Raw genomic sequence first — 22,679 nt, forward strand, 5'->3', positions numbered from 1 at the left:
AAACTTTTCAGAATAGGGACAGGGTGAGTACATACAAAACAAAGAGTCCCTAGTCAGTAACAAAACTGCTTTGGTTACAATGTTTTTACACAGTGCTGGTGCTTAAAGTGAAGTCAAAAATCCATACAGTTATATAATCTTCAATGACAACAAGTCAGTGCAACACAGAAATCTAATAACAAGCTAAATTAGAAGTATAAAAAAAAATGTATTCCATAAAAATACACATCAAGGTTAAAAACATTTCATATTAAAATACAAATTACGATATCATTAAGAAAACAGAAAAGACGACACTGCATTTCGGTGAGTTGGTGATTGTTCACCTTCTTCAGGACAGTTTTCTAAAAATTAGGAAGTTGCTAGGATTCAATTTCACTAGGAATGTGAAGAAGCAATATGTTTAAAATGAGGGGTTGAAAATGTCCCATCTATTAAAAAACTTTAAATAAGAAACCAAATAATATTGGTTGTGTTAGTTGGTGCCACCGTTATATTATTGTTCCACAATTGAGAACAAAGTCAGAAATAGATAAAAAGACTGGTATATCAGTCCCACCAGCTGATGAGCTGTGATTAGAGGTACAGATTCTATAGTCAGAGTCTCCGCCGTTATTTACAAATGTATGGCGAATAGGCTGATGATGTTGCTGTGATGATCATGCAACCGAAAATTTGAAGCCTGATAAAAACGATACGGCCTCCTTTCAACCAACGAACAGCTTCCGGGTCCTGACCTCAAGCTGGTGGTACTGATATACCAGTCGTTTTATCTATTTCTGACTTTGTTCTCAATTTTGGAACAATAATATAACGGTGGCACCAACGAACACAACCAATATTATTTGGTTTCTTATTTAAAGGTTTTTAATAGATGGGACATTTTCAACCCCTCATTTTAAGCATATTGCTTCTTCACATTCCTAGTGAAATTGAATCCTAGCAACTTCCTAATTTTTAGAAAACTGTCCTGAAGAAGGTGAACAATCACCAACTCACCAAAACTCAGCGTCGACTTTACTGTTTTCTTCATGATATCGTAATTTCTATTTTAATATGAAATGTGTTTAACCTTGATTGTGTATTTTTATGGAATAAACTTTTTTTATACTTCTCATTTAGCTTGTTTTTAGCTTTCTGTGTTGCACTGACTTGTTGTCATTGAAGATTATATAACTGTATGGATTTTTGACTTCACTTTAAGCACCAGCACTGTGTAAAAACATTGTATCCAAAGCAGTTTTGTTACTGACTGGTGATGTATTTTGGACATATTCAATTGGTGCAATGTTTCTAAATGAATGCTTAATGATCAGAAACCAAATTCACAACTTATTGCAATATCACAGTTTGATATTTTCCTGCAGAAACGGCTGAGAAGCACTGTTAGAAAATCCCCTTCTGCATGGTCATCCCCGTTTTCTTTTGGCTGAATTTTATTGCTGGTTTTATTAAGATTGCACACGCTGAGGTACTGCTGTTCAGTGCCCACTGTATGTGATCTGACCCCCTAAAACATGTTCAGATTGGCTAATCCCTGAAAAGCATATTTAACTTCCCTAGAAGGCGATAGTTTATGGTTTAGGAACTGCACCCATGGCATGGAAAGTGGATTGTTCTTTGCGGACTCCAGCACTTATTGTGACACGGCTTCAGGCCTGAGGTACTGCTGTTCAGTGCCCACTGTATGTGATCTGACCCCCTAAAACATGTTCAGATTGGCTAATCCCTGAAAAGCATATTTAACTTCCCTAGAAGGCGATAGTTTATGGTTTAGGAACTGCACCCATGGCATGGAAAGTGGATTGTTCTTTGCGGACTCCAGCACTTATTGTGACACGGCTTCAGGCCTACCACTATAGCCTGACTGCTGCAATTTACACCTGCAGTGCAACCTGTTAATATAACCCTTTTGCCAGTATAACCCTCCCTTTTAAATAGTAAGTCGTTCCTAAATTGGTCATGTAGCCCACAAGGTAGGGTGCATGGTATTCAAAAGTGAACCTGAGAAAATTAATAACAACATGTCCCTGCAGTGACAGGGCCCTAAAAACAATTTTCACTGTGGGAGGCTTAGCTGTCCTGTGTAGAAGACCAGAATACAGATTAAAATACCAGTACTGCTAACTGGGGAAAGGGACCTGCTAGAAATATAATTAAACCACTATTTTTAAAAATTAAAATCGAAAGGTGAAGTCGGATGTTTAATAAATATTAAGTAAAATTGGCTTTTAGAAAGTTACCCTTTACATGCCTGAACTTTAACCATTGCTTATTCACAGCCTGTCCTCAGCCCTGAATGAGGTGTGAAATTTCTCCCAGAACCTACACAATAGGTTGACTTTAATGGGTGAGGATGACTCTACTAAGCTCTATAGACTCTTCAGGATGGGAGGCTATGGGCATCCTTTTGACTCCACAGTGTCAAATATGTTTGAGCCACATAAAATGCTTTGGTGCATTTGAAAGGGAGAGAACAGGATGCAATGACGAATCTTCTGTATCCCCTGTCTTGGTGCTTTAGGACTTTGCCTTTGTCCTATCAAACTTCTGTCTCCTGATTTGTTTTGGGTACAGGGCCTGCTTCAAAGTGGATGCTATGATTAGATGTAGTAGGACACTGATGATTACCATTGTGCACTCCCCTACACACCCAAGTCCAGGTTTAGTGTGGCCTCTTACTTTCGCCATCTAGAAAATGTACCTGCATGTGGCATTTTTGGACTTACAGTATGGCAAACAGAAAGAACTAAAAGTGGGTAGGATTTCCCCCCGGGAATTTTTATCCCACTTGTTAGAGAGTACCCAGAAGTCATCCCCACCCACTAGGTAGTGCGAAGCATAAATGTGGCACCCTATCAGAACACTTTCTGGGCCTGTACATAAAAGAATAGAAGTGGACGGGACTTGCTGTCTCTGGCCTGAGAGGAGCCCTGAAGGACTGGTCCTGCTTCCTCTTGTCCCCTGGACAAGCACATGGACTCCAGGTGTCAGCTGACCTCCTGAGTGGCCTCAGGGACACAACAAGCTTCAAAAGGTCTTTTTCTTAAAGTGCTCACCTGACCAGTGGCAACTGGACTTTGCTGTTGGCCTCTGCCAGATACCAGGAAAGTCTCTAAGTGCCCACCCACTAAGTCTTGGGGTCTTGGAAGTATGCTCCTGCAATTGTTTGAGCACTAGAAAAGTTTGAAAATGTTTCCTTCAAACCTGTAATGGTAACTTGATTACTATTGGTGCAACCTCACGCACCACAAATACTGAACTACTTTCTCATTAACCCTGATACCCATGTCTTTTCTCTGCAAAGGCGTGAAAGAAAGCATTCCTGCATAGTGCAATCTTTGCTAGCTTTGACCTGTTTAGATACCTGGATTAAAAGGCTGAGGCCAAACACCCTGGTAGGGTCCTGTCAGAGCCCACCAATTTCCTGATTAGCGAGCACACAGTAGAATCCCTTCCAGCTGTCTGCCTGCTCTCAGACTGCATCCTCACCAGGATCCTGCCAGCTGGCTGGCTGCTTATGGATATATCCACAGCCGACTATGAGCATTGGAATTTCTTGGCTCCTCCTTCCTGCCAATGGAATTGCTTAGAGGAGTGAAAAATGAAGCCTGTGAGCAAGTTGACGTTTTTCTGAGCATCTTAGTGACTAACTTGCATAAGCTGTGCTGATGAAACACATTCACACACCGAGGACCTGAGGCCATTTGAGCATCGCAATCATTGGAATATCTTGCGCAGAACATGAAAACATGCCGTGAACGGGTGTGTATATTTCATATGTGCAGCTTATACAGGACAGTCTCTTAGAAAAGGCATACATTTAAAACATGAGGCGAAATACCTAAAATCCTTTTAACTTCCTCCTGATAATCTTCCTCAGTGAATCAGGTGGTTGCAGCTAGATGTGAATGTAAACAGCCCTCATGGAGAGTTGCCTACATGACATGTAGAATAATTCAAAAAAATCACCTGAGATTGGTCCTGTCCCTATAAATCTAATGAGATGGGATTCACAACACTTGTGTGTCTTTGTGGCTGCTGTGTGCTGAAATTGGAGACCATTTCAAACATGTCTCTCACCTGAAAGCTTGCACTTGCAAAAAATGCAGCACCACTTATTTCACAGGTTACCTCACCCTGTTGTGAGTAGCCCTTACCGATGGTGAGGGAAATTACAAGAAAGCATATAGCCTCTTAACTTCTCTACGGCATTGCATTGAAGCAGAATATCCTGTAGGTGCAGCAAGTTCCAAACTCCGACTGAAGAAGCTGTTTAGATATTCCTTCACAAGATGAAGGCCACAAGTTTTCTACTCTGGACTTGCAGAATCACCCAAAATGCTCCCAGAAGTGTTCTAGACAGGTCTGAAAATGACAGAATGCAGGAGTCTGCTTGCATTCACAAATGGACTCTCATGCCAGCCAATGTATGAACTGAACGTTGATGTAATGCATGGAAGCGTAGTGATATTGACATCTGATACTCCCTGCACAACCCACTCCACTAGAGCATGGGGTTGTAGTATTGTTACTATTAAGGTTGCTGTTTTTCGTTTCAGGACCTTCACCTATACTAACACATAACTTGAACTCTAACCTGAATTCTTTCGCTACTAACCTTAACTAGAATCCTTAAATCCTGTAGGCTGCCTACCATTGCTCTAAACCTTATGCTTTTCAACAAAGATGCATTTCTACGGATTATGAAAGAAATACTTTTTCATTATGATTTTTATTATTGCTATTGTAACTTATAATAATATTTGTTACAACTACTTGTCTTTATGGTGGCTTCTTCATGATGGTATTTCTTCATAGTGACTTACACGCCTTTGAGTGCATGTTTTATAAAAATAACATGCAGTTTACTTGACTCAGTCACTGAAAAATTCTAAAATGTTTTCATAAAGCTTGATAAAAGCCCGCATATCGAAAACATTAATGCCATTTGAATGTAGGGTAAGGGTTATGACGTTTGCTAAGATGTAAACAGATGCTTTTAAAAAGTGATAAGTTTGTATTGCAAAGTGATATCACATATATAAAAAAAAAGGTTTGAGCCTGACAGGTTTGAGACCATAAAACAGGTTTGGCAGCTTCCCAAACGGGCAAACGCAGACTTTTGCCATCAATTCTTACTTTGCAAATCCTGTTGCAATCTCCTACAGGAATTCTTGGTTCTGGGCTTCAGCTTCCTTTGGCCATTGTTTTTTTTTCAGAGGTGGTCGTAATTTTGTAAACCAGTACAGTAAAATGTGGATGCCGATGAAAGAAAAACACCACTTTACCCTCTCACTTTTCTTGACATTGGTCCTCCACATTCAAAAGCACATTAGATTCCATTAAATAAACCCTGGGAGCCCAAGGAAGTGATGAGAAAGGACTCTCATTTGGTCGAGTTAAAACAAAGAAGAAAAATTAAATAACGACTTCCTTGCCTCCACAGTGATCAGGTGCTGGCTATAGTGACTTTGTTGGTCTCCGTCTTCTTATTCCCATTTCATATTTGCCTGGGCAGGTATATGGGATCCTGACGCTGCTAGCATCTTTTTTTTAAAATATGAATTTTATTAGCACGTTGTCATTAATTACATCACAGCAAATGGGAAGTTTTTTCACGCGGCCCTATCAGTCTCAGGCTTCCAACCTTGAAGTCTGTTAAAAGACCTTCCCCAACGATGCTACAATAGTTCTCATATCTATCTTGCGAGTGCTTGTTTCTGTCTTCTATCTTGTAAATAAGTCTCATCCACTATTTATGTATGCTGGAGGTGTAGTACAAAAGCCATACCAGGAATTAAACGGGGTTCCAGAATTGAAAGGACTAAATCTTTAAAAAGAAGGTTGAAGAACAGGTTGGGAGATGGAAAAGGGGTGAGCTAAAGAGTGCATGTTGTGATTTGGGAGATTAGGAGAGAGAGGGTGAAGTTCATGTATATAATCCCCTAAATCCTCCCTCTCCCCTCCCAGGTAGTTCAGTAGTGATCTGGCAGAATTAGTGAATATTCTCTTGTGTACCCCATGTGCAGCACACTAGTTCTCCTGTCCTTGGATTATTCAAAGTTGCCTTGCCTCATCAAAAGTTGCATCTCTTGCCCTTTGGCCAAGTAGTTTTGAAAACGCACCTCTCCTCACAAATTTGATCCTCTTCGACTCTAATCTCTTGCATCTTTCATTGGATGCTTGAGAGGGATCTGGGAAAAGAAGTGTAGTATTTTATAGCTCTTGTGTTCTCAATATCAGCATTATTGTGAGTCTCACCTTTACGAGATGAAGGATACCGTGCCTTCAGTCTAAAAAATATTTGAATACCTTCTACTTCAGTTACATTAGGGAATCTCCAGGTTGATTGTTACCAAGTTGCTAGGAAGTTGCCTTTATTTCCCTCTCCTTCAGGGACTCCAAGCGCCCTGTTATTTCTTGGCCCTCAGGAAACATTCCAGTACCTTCAGTCTCATGTTCAGATTGCCTTGGTGGCTGTTTCCATTCCCCCTCATTTCCGCATTATCTTCTTCCAAACATCTGCTTTACGCAAGGCAGTTCCAGGGCTCTATATCCAGAAGCGTGACTCACTTGTCCTCTCCACTTGACTGCATGCTTGTTGGGGGTCTTAGAATCAAGTCAGTTTCCCAAACACACTGTTTAAGATCCTTTACTGAAACTATGCATTGTAAAGCTATTTTGGATTATTCAACACTGCTTCAGGCATTTGAATGGGAGACTATCCAAGGAATTGTACTGCTATGGAGCACCCTGTTGTGTGCACGGCTCTAGTAAATATTGAGAGAAATTTTAGGGAGGCAGAGTAAGATTTTCTTTGAAAAACATGCTACGATATCGCCTGGACCAAATAAACAATATATGAAATATGTGCCACACAGACCATTGTTATTAACAAATTGGATAAATTCATGACCAGCCGAACAAAGTCTGATGCTACCAATTATTTATCCAGGCCAGCTGGGAGAAATGCTTCACAGCATCTGAGAATGTTGCAGATGATCGTGGATATGTCTTGTGCCCCATGAAGCCCAGTGGAAAATATGTAGAAGGCTTCCGTGTTGGCACCTTGGGGGACAATCTTTATAAAAATATAGATCCATATTACAATTTTAACCAAGTTCCAAAAGCACTTCTAGAAAGAGTGTAACATTCAATATGGTGGCTATGAATCTCTTGGGTGTTAGAGTTTGTGTATCTGCTATTGTTTATTCGCACCAAAACATTGTGATGTTTGTCCTGGATGGCTACTAATAATAAGAAAACCTATTTATCTTTGAGATGCTAAGCATATTTGGTTTCCCATGATAAATACGTAGAAGCAAAAGCTTCACTGACATTAATTAGACACATGAGGCATCACAGGAAATTTGTGCTAACACACCTTGATCTGTTGCTTGTAGCATATTCTGCCTACCCGCCTGATGACCCAAAGTTGTGTGTGCATTGTCCTCTTCTCTGTTTATTGTTGCTGTGGCCCAAAAGCAATGTAATTTACTTAATTTAAGCACTTAGAATAATTAATGGCGATACATGCTATGTAATCTCATGCCCAGGGTCACCTGAACTAAAATAAAACTTGCATATATTGCAATAACACAATGTTTTAAAAATGTTGATGACCTTCAATAAGAATGCTTGGAAACTTTTAATGCCCTATTTTGGTTGAAAAGTAATTTTGTGAAAAATAAGCTGACTATGATTTTCAGACTAAACCTTTAGTGCAGAACACATTTGTTTTTAATGGTTCAGCACCCATCACATTTCAAAATCTTTTCATTGAAAGAAAATGTATAAATGTATTAAAATGTCCACAAATGTGATGAGAATACTTGGTCAGATTGGTTTCTTGGTAACCAAATTAATTTATAAATGAGGAGTTGTATGCAAACTTCTCTGATATAAGATCTAGCATTAGGTGCATTTATTTGTTTCGGACACAGGCTGACACAATAGCTCTATGTGTTATTTTGATGTCTGCATCTTTTGTCTTTTCTGATCTTTATATTTTCCTTCTTACATCTTTTACTGTCATTGTTTTTAATGTAGGAGTTTATCCCTTTTAACTGTTTCTTTTTTACCCTTCCTTCAATGATGATTCCTGTGTGACTTATTGCAGTGTCATGTAAGTTTATGAACCTCTTAAGCTTTGCTTTATCTTGAATTCTGTTTTAAAAAGATTACAAATATATGTTGCCTGCTGCAATGTAGCTTTCTTTAAAATTCCTGAATCAAAATAATCTCAATAGAATTTATTGTAATAGTATTCAACATTTGTAGTTTTTTTTTTAGACCCATTTTCTTAAACAAAAATACTATTCAAGATAAATTAGAGATACATATGTTCTGTGCAAATTGTGTAGAGGTATATGGCCCCTTCCATATGATGTAAAGATTAAAGATGAATGAGTGCATGCGTTTTTCATAATATTTAGAAGTGTCATAGGAAGGTGCTAAAAAAGTTTGAGTAATGTGTTCACACCACTAACAACATTTCTAAAAAAATGTTTTGGAATAGCCTGCACTGTCCATTTGTTTTAAACAGTGTAGTGTATCCTACAGTATCCAGATATTGAAATTGTGGGTGCTTGATTAAAACAACCCACATAGATAATGGAAAGGAGTTCTGAAACATCAAGTCCATGTGTAAGGCTAAAAAGCCAAATTGAATAATTTATTTTTGTACTTAACCTTTAATGTTTTCAACTCATTTTTGCAACTATTAACATTGTATACCAATGGTCTGGTGTCAACTCTGGAAGTTAAACTATCCAGCAGAGAAATTGCTTTACAACATTCGGACCTAATTCAACTGAGAAAATTAACCCACTTAAATATTCTGTTTACTAACTTTCAATGTCTCTCTCGTGTGTTGAAACAACTATTGGAAGGACTGGCTGTCTTCACTAAGTTCTAAGAAGCGGTCCCACTATAGTCTCACTTGAGATTGGTATACTAAAATCTGAATACCTTCTAAAATGTCAGCTGCTTCATTTGTTGAAGGATCTCAGAAGGACTGTTTGTGCTTGAAAAATATAACCAGGTTCCCAGAAAGGGCACATAAAAAAAATTGGGTACTTTGTATTAAAGCAAAAGCTATTGATCACATCGTTTTGCCATGGGGAGGGTTTCGTGCATCAGATGATTACCATTTAGTTTATAAAGAGGTTTGTGAAGCTTTACAGTATTTCACAACACGTTTATGAAGTGTATTAATTACCATTCATTTTCTTGTGGGCCACGAGCAGTACTCCTGTGATGTCTAGCCAAGACTTAATTGATCTGAAATCAATATTGCATGATTAAACATATGATCTCAAAATCATACTTTCTATTGTCTTGACCTCTTGCTTATCATTTGTCATCAGTTATTAATCAGTGCTTGTATAACATTTAAGAAATGGTTAGCAAGAGGCTGTATGTTTTTAAATATTAACCATCTCTGCTCATTTGCTTATGTTGTTGGGAAATCGTATTAAATTAAACAGAGTTTAACCTAGTTTTGTTTTTTGTACTCTCAGTGGACAACCAGCCCATGTTGCACTATATAAGAGACAAAACAGCTGTTCCATACTTCTCAAACCTAGTTTGGTTCATTGGGAGCCATGTCATAGAACTGGATACCTGTGTACAGACAGATGAAGAGTAAGTTTCCAATAATTGCATTATTGCTTAAGGTTCTGATAATCTGGGCTTCAGTATGTTTATACATTATGGACATTAAGTTGCATTTTTATTTTCTTACACTGTGAGGGATGGAATTTAATCTAGAATTCATGAGTCAGAACGATTGTATGCTTCTGGGTTCCTACAAATATACCTGTTTTTCCTGAGGGTTTCCGGGGGATGGCATGACTATGGGTGATGTACCAGGAGAAAAAAGTACAGCCAGGTCAGAGGAGACCCATACCTGATGTGGGAGCACCTCCACAGGGCCCCTGTTAGTTTTGTGTGAACTTTACAGTACAAGATGCCACTCTTATTGGAATTTATTAAGGTTTGCCAAATGTTAAGCAAATGGGATAGGATGCGTGGAACACCTCTAAGCAGTTACCATCTCTGTACATCTTCGAGGCTCATCTGTAGGTGCAGTGCCCGCATGGGTGAATGTGTACTTTTTGTTTTCTTAAGAGTTGCCTTTGTTCTTTTTGGGAGGCATCGGGAAACGGCATAGTGTTTCGCTATTTATAATGCATTGGGAGTACCTTTTCTTTTTTTTTTTTGTTCCTTTTGTTTTTTTTTGCTGCAGTGTATATCGGCAAGGTAAGGAATATGCAAGGCAGTATGGTTACAGATCCCAGCAAGGTTAGAGAGGCTTTCAGGGAATTTTATGCTGATTTTTAAAAAGCCTTTCCCGCTAGCAGCCCTGTGGTCCTAGACAATGGTGACTCTGGGCGATCTGGTGGAAACACCCTGGAGCAGAGGTCACTGTTAGGGGCAGGCATTTTACCTGAAGAGTTTTAGGGAAGGAAAGGCAGTTAACGCAGACTCCATTCCTGTTGAGTTCTACAAGGTGTTCTGAGCAGGAGCTGTTGGGGCTATTTAACAAAGTTAGAGCTTGGGCTTTTCCCCCTCCGGTTCCTAGAGGACTGCAAATATTATTTTTTTTATTTTTGAAAAGGTAAGGATCCTACAGCTCTGGGCTCGTACAGGCCAATTACGTTACCTAATAGCGATGTGAAGTTGTACTCTAAAATCTTTGCCAGCCAGCTAGCCGGTGTAATACAGCGGCTAGTGTCGGTCCGGCAGCGTGGGTTTATCCCAGGCAGAGGGACCTGGGATCATGTTCAGCGGGTATACTCTTTGTTTGATGCTACCGAAGTTCTCGCAAAGCGTATGGGGGTGGCCCTTCTTGACACCGAAAAGGCCATTGACAGGGTGTCATGGGATTTCATGTGGCAGGTTTTGGAGGTAAACGGCTTAAGGGGTGGGGGGGGGATTTCATTAGTGCAATACTGTCATGTCCTTTAGGATAGTTCCGTCATTTATACCCCATTTTACATACATTGTCCCATCCACACAGCAACTACGATTCTAAACAGGTGACCTTTTACCTAGTAGCTTGCTCCTGTCTCTTTTACACCAAGGCTCTCGGTACTCTATCATAATCCTTGTACCTGACATAAACATATCCTCAGGCACGGTATAATTATTCTGTATAAGGGTCACCACTTTTTTCATCCATGGCTAACATCCAGCTGTGCATAATCGCATTTGTTTGGAAAAACATTCATGATTGTTTCCAAAACATTTATGGTTGTTTTTAAAACATATCGATTCTAGAACAAACTCTGTTATAAAAGACCCTTATTCCCCCCTACAAATCAGACGAGAATTCCTTCCAAGCTGACACAGGGTCCTGCCTGCTGAATCTTCGACACACAGCGGTCTGACATCCCTTGCGGGGTGTCATCCTCGGAGAAGAGACGGGGTCCTTCATTCTAAACCATCAGGTGAGGGGGATGGTTCTTCCCTAGGGGATTCTTGGCTACGGACACACATATACATACTACACTCACCGATCTAGGCTGGGTACATTTAGGCAAATTTACTTAGGGCGCGCATTTTCGGGCTATGCAAGTGCTACTGTTTTTATCTGAACTGCTTCTGTTCATCTTATTGGCACTATGGTAGAAATGTATCTACTATTTACTATACTGGTACTAGCAATCTTTTGTATGCTTCTGTCTCCTGATTGTCGCAGCACATATGTTTTACACAATATTGTCGCTGGACCAATAAATACTTATTGTAGGAAGGTAGGATCCTTCTGGATGGTTACCCCCACTTTTTTCCTGGTATTAAGCTGTGTTTTGACCAGTCTGACTGGGATCCTGCTAATCAGGACCCCAGTCTATCGGCTTTCTCCCTAAATTGTTTGTTGTGTTCAGTACTTAGGTACATCCCAGATTGGATACTGGGGTACCTTTGTCAGTTCCTAGTATATGGTACCCATGCACACAGGGCATAGGTACCCCAGACGTCTCCCATGGGCTGAAGCATGTATTATGCCACCCATGAGAGACCATTCAAAATGGAACTACAGGCCTTCCATTGCAGCATGTGTAAGTTGGTGCATGCAACACTTACTAAAGATATATAGGTACACTAGATCTAAGGGTCACTGCACCTAAAACCTATAGGTCACCCCTATAGCAGGCCTTTACAATCCTGAAGGCAGGGTGCGTGGTTCTAAGTGTGAGGGTGCCCCTGCATGAGCAGGACACCCCTGGAGCCTACGGAGTGAATTCTCCCAGGTTGTCAGTGAAGCAGCCATATACTGTATAGAGGGGCACCACGTAATTACCCGATGACCAACTTGAAAACGGCTTCAACGAATCCTATCATGTTTGGTATCAAGCATGTTGGAATCATAGCCCCACACCGTAAACAGTGTGGGAAGTATGATTTCAAGCACTGGAAGAGCCCTCCGTTAGGCTCTCAGTGTTCCCGGGCCACCCTTCTAGTCCCGGAGAGCACAAAATGGTTGCTGGCGACCAGAGCCACATTTCTGCCCTTCTGCTGCTGAGCCAAGCTCGAGCAGAGGAAGGTGGAACAATAGGCATTCTGTCACAGGAAGGTGTTACCACCTCCAAGACAGGATTTAGTGTATTGGGACCTCCCAGCGCCTGAAAGTCTGCATGAGGGGCACACTTGGTATACCTGTGCATAGTTCAGTTCAAACCAGTTCTGGAATGCGTTGGCTCCTGGCATGAAACTGAACAAAGGACATGGGAGTAACCTTCCCCCCCTTGTCCTGACCCTCCTCTGGGGGGGTCCCTTCCCAACCTTTTCCCTAGTGGGCTTAAGGGCTTACATGGGTGTAGGTCCCTAGATTCGTTGTGGGATAAGATTCAGATCAGACAACACTGCACTACCGTCTGGACACTCGGGACTTCGTAAGGGCCAGACTTCGGCTCCCTGCTTGTCTTCTGCATTGTCTGTGTCCCCGCTTCGTACAGAAACCCTCCTGGAGCATTGAATTCACTTGAAGGAATCTCCCCTGAAGTGAAGGAGCCACTTCCCTCCATTCGCGGGCACCTCAACCCTGCCGACCGGTGTGCTGATCATGAGCTCCTGCGGACTCCGACGGGTTCAACAACACAGGCAGTGGTTTCCTTAGTTCCTTGAGGCCTGAGCTGTCCTCTCACCAAGTTTGAGGCCAGTATCCACCGTGGGGGCTGCAATAACTGAACCCCTGTGCACTGCGTTCTTTTGTAAGTGCAAAGGCTTGTTGCCAACTTTGTAACAAGTGCATTGGGCTCAAAGTAGCCCCAACTTCTGGCAACTTCTCTCACCAAGATCTTCAGCCACACCGCCACGTGGGCACCGTGGCATGCCCCTTTATTGAGTTGCTTGAGGTCCTCTTGCGACTCCTGTGCCTCCAGCCTCTGGGTCCATTTGAGGGTCGCCTTTGTTTCTCTTGGGCTCCCCTGATTGCTTGGGGCCTGCCCTGACTACCCTGCTTGTGGTGAGTCCCCTGGACCTTACTGGTCCCAACCTTGCACCTTCTTGACATCCTGTGTGGGCTGCATTTGACAAGCCTCGTTGGTGCTCCTGCCGGACACCGATCCCTCAGCACTCGGCATGGGACTGCTGGTATCCGGGTCCTGGTCTTCCTCAGCGTCGTCTGGTCCTCACAGCTGCAGAGTCAAGGTAATCAAAGTGGAGAGGTGTGGCTCACTGGTTAGAGGCGGCAGACCCGTAAGCAGAGGACGGCCCGGGACCAGGGTTCGATTCCCGACGCGGCAGGGTCGTGGACCAGGGTCAGCGGGCTCGATAATTCTCGCCTCGGTGCCTACTCCAATCAGGGACCACACTCGGCAACTCTGGGCATTAGCTTGCCTCATCTTCACAACGGCCCCCCCAGACCGCCGGGGATGCTTGGTCGCACCTTAGAGATACCCATTAGGGACCATCTCTCAGGGTGAGCCAGGACGGGTTCCCCAGCGGTCGAAGCGTGGAGATACTCCTCCGGGAGTCGATTCTAGCGCTATATAAACCCACAATTAAATCGTCATCCTCCCTGAAGCACCCGACATCGGAGGGTATTTGTCTTCCAAATCTCCTGGTCACTCCCGAGTGACATAGACTCTGTCCCCTCTGCTTTCAGGTACTCCTCTTCATGAATCCTAGTTTAGATTCCCATGGACTCCATCTCCTCTTCCAGCAGCGGCACTTTCCTGAAGTCCTCCATTGGGTTTGACTGCAGTTTCCGACACCACTTCACACGTATGCACCCGGCTTCCCTGGTGTAGGTAACGTGGGTACTAGGGTATCTACGGGCGGGGTGGTTCTCTAACCTTCTGTCTTCCACTGGGTTTCTTCAGGGTCCACTGGGAGGGGTCCTTAATCTTTAAAAATCCAACAGCGACTTGCACATAGACTTGTACGGAGCACGTGGTTGTGTTACCACATGGCACACACTCTCCATGGGGTCCCTATCTACTTACCTTGGGTGGTTTTGTGGGTCCCCAACAATTCTACGTACTCTCAACACTGTCTTGACTCGAGTTGTGGTTCTTATACCACTCTCTATGGTTTGTTCCCCCCCCTGGGGCCACTGTGTATTTCGAGCTATTTACTGTGTTTTTTTGCTAAAGTATTGTGTGCATTGTGTTTATCTCCGTGTTGGAGTTACTTGAACATTCTAGAGAGTATTATATAATAAATACATATTTATATAAATACTTGGTGTGGTTCTTTTCACTTAATCTATACTGTAAGATTGCATTATGGTAAAACAAGCTACTTTACACTCCTTCTGGACTAAGCCTGAAGGCTGCTCTCCACAGCTACCACTTAGACATCCTTAGCAAGCTCTCTAAGACCTCTTAAATCACTATACGGGTTGTCTTGAGTGGTGCAATGTGCCCACTTACATTAGTGGACATCATATACCAGGCCAGCCTCTCACACTTATTGAAACTTCCTAATCGCCAACCTGTGTATTTTCAGAGAATAAGTGAGCACGAGTGTCTGAGCAAAATGTACTGTACTGTTTCCACGATCCCTGAGGAATCAGGGTTGTCATGTTCAGTGGTTGCCAGAAACTACCTATACCACTGTACATGGGGAGTGGTAGTGGCACTGTAGAGCTAGCTGGTCTAACGGCTGACATATCCTGTAGGGTGTCCGGAAGCGGTTGGGACACCAAGCCCTCAGTTTAGGTCATCCAAAACGCGCAGGTCGTGGTGGACTCCTAGGAACTACACGACAATACGAGCAATGTATCTCAATCCCACAGCCCGCTTACAAATAATGGGGCACTAGTCGAAATCCTTCTTGATAGAAAGGGGCACGAGGAAGGGCTGTCCCATCTCCCCCCTGCTATTTGCATTATACATTGATCCCTTTCTCAGGAGGCTGGAAACCTCTCTGGATATTCTGCCCGTCAGTTTACAGGGCTGGGATACTAAAATTCTGGCCTATGCTGATGATGTCGCTATAATTACCAGTGATCCAGAAAGGGCTCTTTGCACTGTGGAGAAGATTTTAGAAGTCAATCCGGGTTTCTGCTAAATGGAGCCAGAACTCAGGTACTGATCAACAGACATTCTTTTCCAGGGTATCCTCATCAATAGTCCTAAGCACTGAATATTCCCGCCCATGTGCGGGGACCCCGGAAATAATAAAAATTATATATGAAAAACACATATACATACAGCTCTGTATATGTATAAACATATATTATTTTTTCCAAGCCAATGCAGCCCCCATAGTAGGCTAGACAATGTAGATATAAATATCTAATAAAACACCATAGGTATAATAATAAACCTAAATCTCCTTTTTTTTTTTTTTTTTTTTTTTTTAATGAGGTACAACTCATGATAAAGAAAAGAGAACACTGTGCCAAACACAGATCCACAAAACATTGTTAGCCTGCAGGCTGCATTGTAATACAATACCATAGAGACTGAAAACCTTGTACAGGTAAAAACTGGCACCGTGCCTTTAAGGCAGCCCTGATTCCAATATCCCATCATGCCTCAGGGGTGACAGGTCAGTTGTTCTTTCCGGCTCCTTCAGTCAGGACCCTGGAATTCAGCTCTCCTCATTTTTGGCTTCTAGTCAAGATTTGCTATTTTCTAGTGAATTTTTTTGCTTCATCTTAATATTACCTCTGGTAAAGCATATTTCCTGTTTTTTCTGACAAGATTTCAGAACTTTTTTCTGTCAGAAAAATGCCTTCCTTGTTTGTGCCCTGTCCATCCTGTGGCAAAAAGAAGGCGTCTTCAGATAATCATGATGTGTGTATCATCTGTCTACCGGGGACACATTCTCCTGCTTCCTGTCGTCATTGTAAGGACCTTTCAAAGAGGACTTTGAAAGAAAGGGAGAGGATTAGGCTTTATGGCCATTCTTCGACGTTGAAGCAGCTGATCCCTGTGTGTTCTCCGTCTGGCTCGGCGTCAAAGACTCCAGCGGTGGGATCGTCGTTGAGAGGTGAGGAGGCCAGGGAGAGTCACGCTTCCAAAAGAAAATCAACGTCGATACAGGATCCGGCGGCGAAAGGACGTCGTTCGGTGTCCAGAGCTTCGCCGTCGAAAAAACATCGATCGACGTCGAAGGAGGAACATCGTCATTCGACGTCGAAGTAAACAGCTAGACGCAAGTCGATGTCGAGGGAAAGACACAGAAGGTCGACGTCGAAATCTACATCGACTTCGAAACGAAGATCGACGTCAAAAGAACATGAGCGATCATCGACGTCGAGATCTGAATTGCCGTCGAGAGAGAGGCGATCGTCATCGAAGGCATTGCCGACGTCGAGATGAAGATAGTCGTCGGACCATGGGTCGACGTCGAGGCGGACACCTCCGTCGGGATCGACGTCGAGGCAGGCGCCTCTGTCGTCAAAGGTGTCCATGACGTCGGCAAAGATGCAGACGTCGAGGCGAAGTTCCCCGTTGGGTTCTAGGCCTCCGTCCAGGATAAGCCCTCCGTCGATGACAAGGCTCTCGACGTCGAGGCAGGACTCATCGCCGGTTATCCACTCGGCGTCGAAGTCCAAATCTCCGGTGATAGGCCTATTGCCATCGAGACAGTCCTCTGTGGTGGGGTATCGGGAAACGTCAAAACCAGCTCCAATTTCACCAGTAGAGCATCCTAATCCACCGAGTCCTCAATTGAGAGCATCGCCGACTCCACTGAGGCAAGAAGAGGTTCATCCTCCGGGACAAAGCCCCACCAGAGTGCTGCCTCAGTCCACACCACGTAGACCTTCCATTGCACATACCCCAACCACAGATAATAGAATTGTAGATGAACCTGCGTATCTTGGAATCTGTATTACCTCTAAAGTGGAACATATAATTGATCTAAATCCAACACCTATTTTTGAGAAAACTAAGAAGGATTTTAGCAAGTGGGATAATTTGAAACTTTCTATAATGGGCAGATGTAACCTGGTCAAAATATTTCTTCCACAGTTGTTTTTCGCACTGTCCCTCTGGAAGTTAATAGTGAATAGTTTAATGCATTTGATAGATTGACGGCAAGATTCATCTGGGCCTATGGGAAGACTAGGAGTTCTGACATCTTTGTGTTTACCTTGGGACAGGGGGGGCTGGAGGCTCCCCAATTTTAGATTATATTATTTAGCTGCAGGTTTGCAATATTATAGCCCATTATTTAATAATAGGGTAACAGATGGTGGGTTAGCATATTTGGTACCCTCAATATGAGCTTTTCATTGGTACTACAGCCCACGGCTGACTCCTGAAGTTTTTCAAGTCGAGCTACTTTAAACGGACCCACTTTAAAACTCTGCTTGCTGCATTTCTAAACTGGGCAAGCGTCCGGAAAAAACTGGGGGTGGGTAGATATAGTAGATATACCCCCATGCTCAGGAATGATCAACTGCCCGATATATTTCATGATTGAGTTTTTTCAGGTGAAAGGAGAGGTACCCGTGCCTCCCAGCTGGTGAATTGCTTGCGGACACATCTCATTCCAGCTGCTCAATGAACAATAAATAACATGTCTTTGTATTTAAATCCCCCTTTTCAGAACATCCAAGAGCTGGCCTTTTACTTAGCATTCCATTTTTCTTTTAAGGTTAATAATAAGTTTCTAAGAGCCCGAACCACACACTGTTCTGTCTTCAAGTATTCTAGCACCAAAACCTTAAAGATGTGTAAGTTTAAGTTGGAAAATTAAGTTGAAAAGAAGATTTGGAGTGCCTGTAATATAGACATTAGGTACATACATGGTGGTGCCGTTATTTCATGCATGCTAAATTCAGATGCAGGAAGTTACATTCATCACATGATGATCTCAAATCAATGTAAACATCTGGCCTCTGCCCTGGCTCCTTATCTATTGTATGTGTCTTATTAGCTGTGCCCACTGTAGCCAGACACTAAAAATAGAGCTATTAATGTGTAATTACCAACTACTCTCTGCATTGAAGAAGCATTCCTGAGCACAATTTCATTTTTCCCAGAGCACACTTTTGCTCAGCTAATATGCTCGATGTGACAGTGTGCACTTTTATTTAGCAGAGTTGTTTCTGAATGTTTTCATGGCAGGGAAGCATTATTTTGCATGGATTTTAATAGAAAACCAATTAAAAGACTAAATATACAATTTAATCAAGAATGATTAAAATTACACATGATGTTTTCAGTGAAGTATAATTAACGTGAAGGAGTGGTCAAAGAAAATAAGTACATTGTTATACGATATTCCTTTAAAATTTCAATTTATGTACAAACATTCTTTGCAGTTATGATCTATAGAAAATTAACAGATGGCAAAGGTTCTAGGCAACAAACCCATATTTATTTCTATAGTTTAGATTTTTGATTTGATAAAAACGTGTGATTACACAAAAGGGTATCCTGCCGCTAATAATGCTGAAAGCAAGAATATTTAAATTTTAACTGCTTGTGTAAGGTCAGATTAGGTTTTGCACAAATTTCAGGTGGAAGTTTACTCCGGCCCTGAGCAGTCAGCACGGAAATGGCTCAGCCACCTGTGCAAATCTTATAAAACGTAGGAATATTTACCAGATGTGACCTGCTGGAACGTTGCGGTCTAATAGGCCGATTAGGGTGTGGGTGGGGGGTATGTCAAATAGCTAATAGGTACACATCCACGCGTGGCTTTCTGACAATAAAGAGCTTTGAAGGACAGTACTGGTATGTCTTCTATTACCTAGAATAACATGGTTAATCGCATTCTGTATCAGTTGCAGTCAAGATCGCTAGAAAGTCCAACAAAAAGGGAATTACAATAATCCAGTCTGCTAGAGATGAGTGGATGGACTACAATTTTCCTGGAAAAACAGGGTAAGAGAGGAATCATTTTTCTCAGGACCTTCATCTTAGATACAAAGGTGGCAGTTAATTTGATGATGTGGACTTCGAAAGATATTTTTATATCAAAAACTGTTCAATCCAGCTCTGCATGACCCACAAAGGTTGAAGCAGATTTGGGAGTAGCAAGTAAATACCTTAAAAACTTGTTCTCCACTAATTGTATTGCCATACAATTTGCATAACCCCAAATGCTAGCCCCGTATACTGCTTTACAAACACAATTTGCCTTATAAATAATAAGCATTTCTCGTGGTGGGTTTGTACCTAATCTTATGGCAAATTTACATAAGGTCATACAGGCATTTCTAAAAAGCTGTGTCCTCATCTTGATGGTGGGGATCCATGTACCATCTTTGTCAAATAAAAAACCCAGGTACGAAAAAGTGTCAGTACATTCAGTGCTGGAATCCAGGATTCTGATTTCGTGGCAGTTGCCTGTTTTACGGCCCATCTCATTATAAATGCCTTAGTTTGATTCACATGCAAATCAAGGTCCTGCGTATAATTAACAAAATCATTCAGTGCCAACTGCATGGAGAATGGGTTGCGTGCCATCAAGGCGGCATCGTCCGCATAGAGAAGGGCAGGCACAGGGCGATGTCCCACTTGAGCCAGATCTTTCGGTCGCAGTGTCAGTTCAGAGCCTACATTATTTATGTAAAGCGAGAATAAAAAAGGTGCAAGGACACAGCCCTACCTCACCCCTCTTTCTATGCTGTATGGCTTTGTACATTCGCCCTTATTCCCATATCTGACCTTGGCCTTAGTGCCAGAGTATAAATCCCTCTGAAAGGAAATAATTGCGAGGTCCACACCCATATCACTCATAATTGCCCATAGCTTTGAGTGGTTAACACAGTCAAAAGCGGAGGACATATCTACAAATCCCAAGTCCAAGTTTCCGCCTTTGATCTTCGTGTATTTCCCTACTAGCATACTCAAGTTAAGGCTCTGTTCAATAGTCAGTAACACAATTAGAACTAAGGGAAGGTCCAAGGGAAAAGTTTATAGACCTGCAGGTTATATTTCCCTCTTGTCAACACAATAACCACAAAAATAACCTGGGTCTGGTGCTGAATCAAAAAACTAAACCAGGAAGCATCATTTACAACTGTTCTGACATCTCTTTAGGAGAGAACCCTTCTAAGACAGGACCCTTCAATCACAGAAGGTGGTGGATTTGTCATCATTTGGGTCTGTATTCCTCAGTGTAACGAACATGGTCTTGACATATCGACCAGGTAACGCACAGAGAGAACTCAACAAAGGAGGGTTGCTGTCAGATCTCAATAAGTGTCAAAAAGTGATAATATGCCCAAAAGTTGTGAAGAGGGTCCTAAAATAAGCAGCACTAAATAATAATAGTGAAAAATAAAAATGACTAGAGGAGCTCAAATGTTCTTTATTTAGCAGAGTGCCCCTGTCATATTTAAAAAGCAGTATGGCAATTTAGAACAAATTTTTATGCTATTGTCCATATTGGTAGGGTCGACATGTTTCTGCCCACTATGATCTATAAGTATCAGGGCTTTCCTCAGGACCTTAGATGCTGCTATTTGAGTGAAAAACGTGACAAAAAGAATATATACAGTGAAAAATACTTCAAGAAAAGAATCCTACCGCACCGGTCAATTCTTACATTTCAAGATATCGAAACCGGATACCTAGGAAAACAAAAGAACAGTTGGTAGTAATATTGCTCCTGGTATGCTTAGAGTCAGCAATCGGTCAGAACTAGAGCATTCAGTGACGCTTCAAAGCACTTAATAATTGAATTAAATTGCACTTACCCATAGTCATTGGGTTGCGTCCTCACCTCAACCTGGTCCTTACTCAGGGAAGGGGGCCCCGCTCTATTTAAAAGGAAGACAAAATCAGGCTCCTAGTTATGATGCCCAAAGTGTAGCCTCCTAGTTAATTTGGCTAGCAAAAACGAGACTTAGACAGTGTACTCTCACAAGGGATGGAAAACATGGCCGTGATCTGAATATTGGATTATCTCCAGCTATGTAGTATTTGAAAGAAGCAAATTGTTTTTTACTAAAATAAAACTGTCTGGAAAACTGTTTGTAGAATGCATCGTTATTCTAAATACCCACGAGGGGGTATACTCAATGGTCACGCTTCCTCATCTCTAACACAACAAGTGACTTAGTTGTTCGCAGGAACAGAAAGTGCAGCTAGTATCTCGCACTAAAATAGTTGAAGAGAAAAAAAAGTTGGAGAGAAAAAAAAAGTTGGAGAGAAAAAAAAGGAGGGATGGGGGAGCGCCAAACCTACCTCTCCGTCGGTACCCCAGGGCGGTCTTTGAGTAAAGACCGGAGGTACCGACAAGCAAGTCTACGCGCTTTTTATGGCCCAGGAAACTTAATTGACTGCAGGTTCGTTTTTTCGCAAAGGTGGCCAAGTTACTGCCTGTTCTAAATTCTGCTCTAATGCGCATGTGTAAAAAATACACCGCTAGACTATGAAGGAACTGTTCTCGCACGCATGTGCGAAACAGAGACACTAATCATCAATGGTATGTGATTCTCTGTGCTTATTAGATAGCATTTGAACGCGCGTATGCGTGTATAAAGGACCCATTAGTGTACGAGCAGTCCTTGCGTCCTGAATGTTACTAAACCCTACGAAACAAAGAATGGCAAAGACAGTTAAAGGGACAGGGCCAGGTTTTATCTGGATAACAGGTAATACACTCAAGTGTGCACCGGATTTATAACAACAGCCAAGGAATGTCGTCATTCAGCCCCATGGTATCCGAGTGTAATCGATATACCCATCGTTGTTCTCTGCGTAGCAGGAAATGTTGGACATCTGTTATGTGTGAAGGAATGGGAGGTTGTTCTAAAATAACCCAGTAAAGGTCGGTTTCTTTGTGGCCTGCTGCAATGAAATGATTCGTGAGTTTCGTCGCACTTTTTTGACACCGAATAGTGCTCTTATGTTCTGATATTCGTATCTTGATCTTTCGAGATGTCATGCCCACATAATTCTTCTTGCATGGGCATTGTATCAGATGGATGACTCTTTCACTATTGCAATTAGTGTGTTTATTCAGGGTCCAAGGTCTATTCGTACCAATGTCTACCTCTGTTGCATGTGAGGTTTGGGGGCACACCGAACAGGTACCGCAAGGGAAATGGCCTTTAACAGGAGGTAAGCCCCATAATGTAGTGTTTGCAAAACTTCTCATCTCTCTAGGACGTGTATGTACCAACTGATCCTTTATGTTGGAGCTCCTTTTAAAGGCAAAGAGAGGGGGAGGTAAAGCTTTTCCTTCAATCTTAAGTAATCTCCAGTTCTTTAGGATGCTCTTCTTCAATGCGTTAGAGTAACAGCAATATG

At 42.2% G+C, this 22,679-nt stretch overlaps 1 protein-coding gene across 4 annotated transcripts in view; it reads left to right on the forward strand.

The window, feature by feature from the left end:
- CLEC16A (C-type lectin domain containing 16A) overlaps positions 1-22,679 on the forward strand; it is a 645,672-nt gene that overhangs the window by 129,249 nt on the left and 493,744 nt on the right. For all 4 annotated transcript variants that reach the window (XM_085632123.1, XM_085632125.1, XM_085632126.1 and 1 more), the window contains exon 6: positions 9,525-9,648. In XM_085632123.1, coding sequence (XP_085488249.1) covers positions 9,525-9,648 — 124 coding nt within the window. The remainder of the gene's footprint in view (positions 1-9,524; positions 9,649-22,679) is intronic.

Source organism: Triturus cristatus, chromosome 10 (genome assembly GCF_964204655.1).
Source record: "Triturus cristatus chromosome 10, aTriCri1.1, whole genome shotgun sequence".
NCBI lineage: Eukaryota > Metazoa > Chordata > Amphibia > Caudata > Salamandridae > Triturus > Triturus cristatus.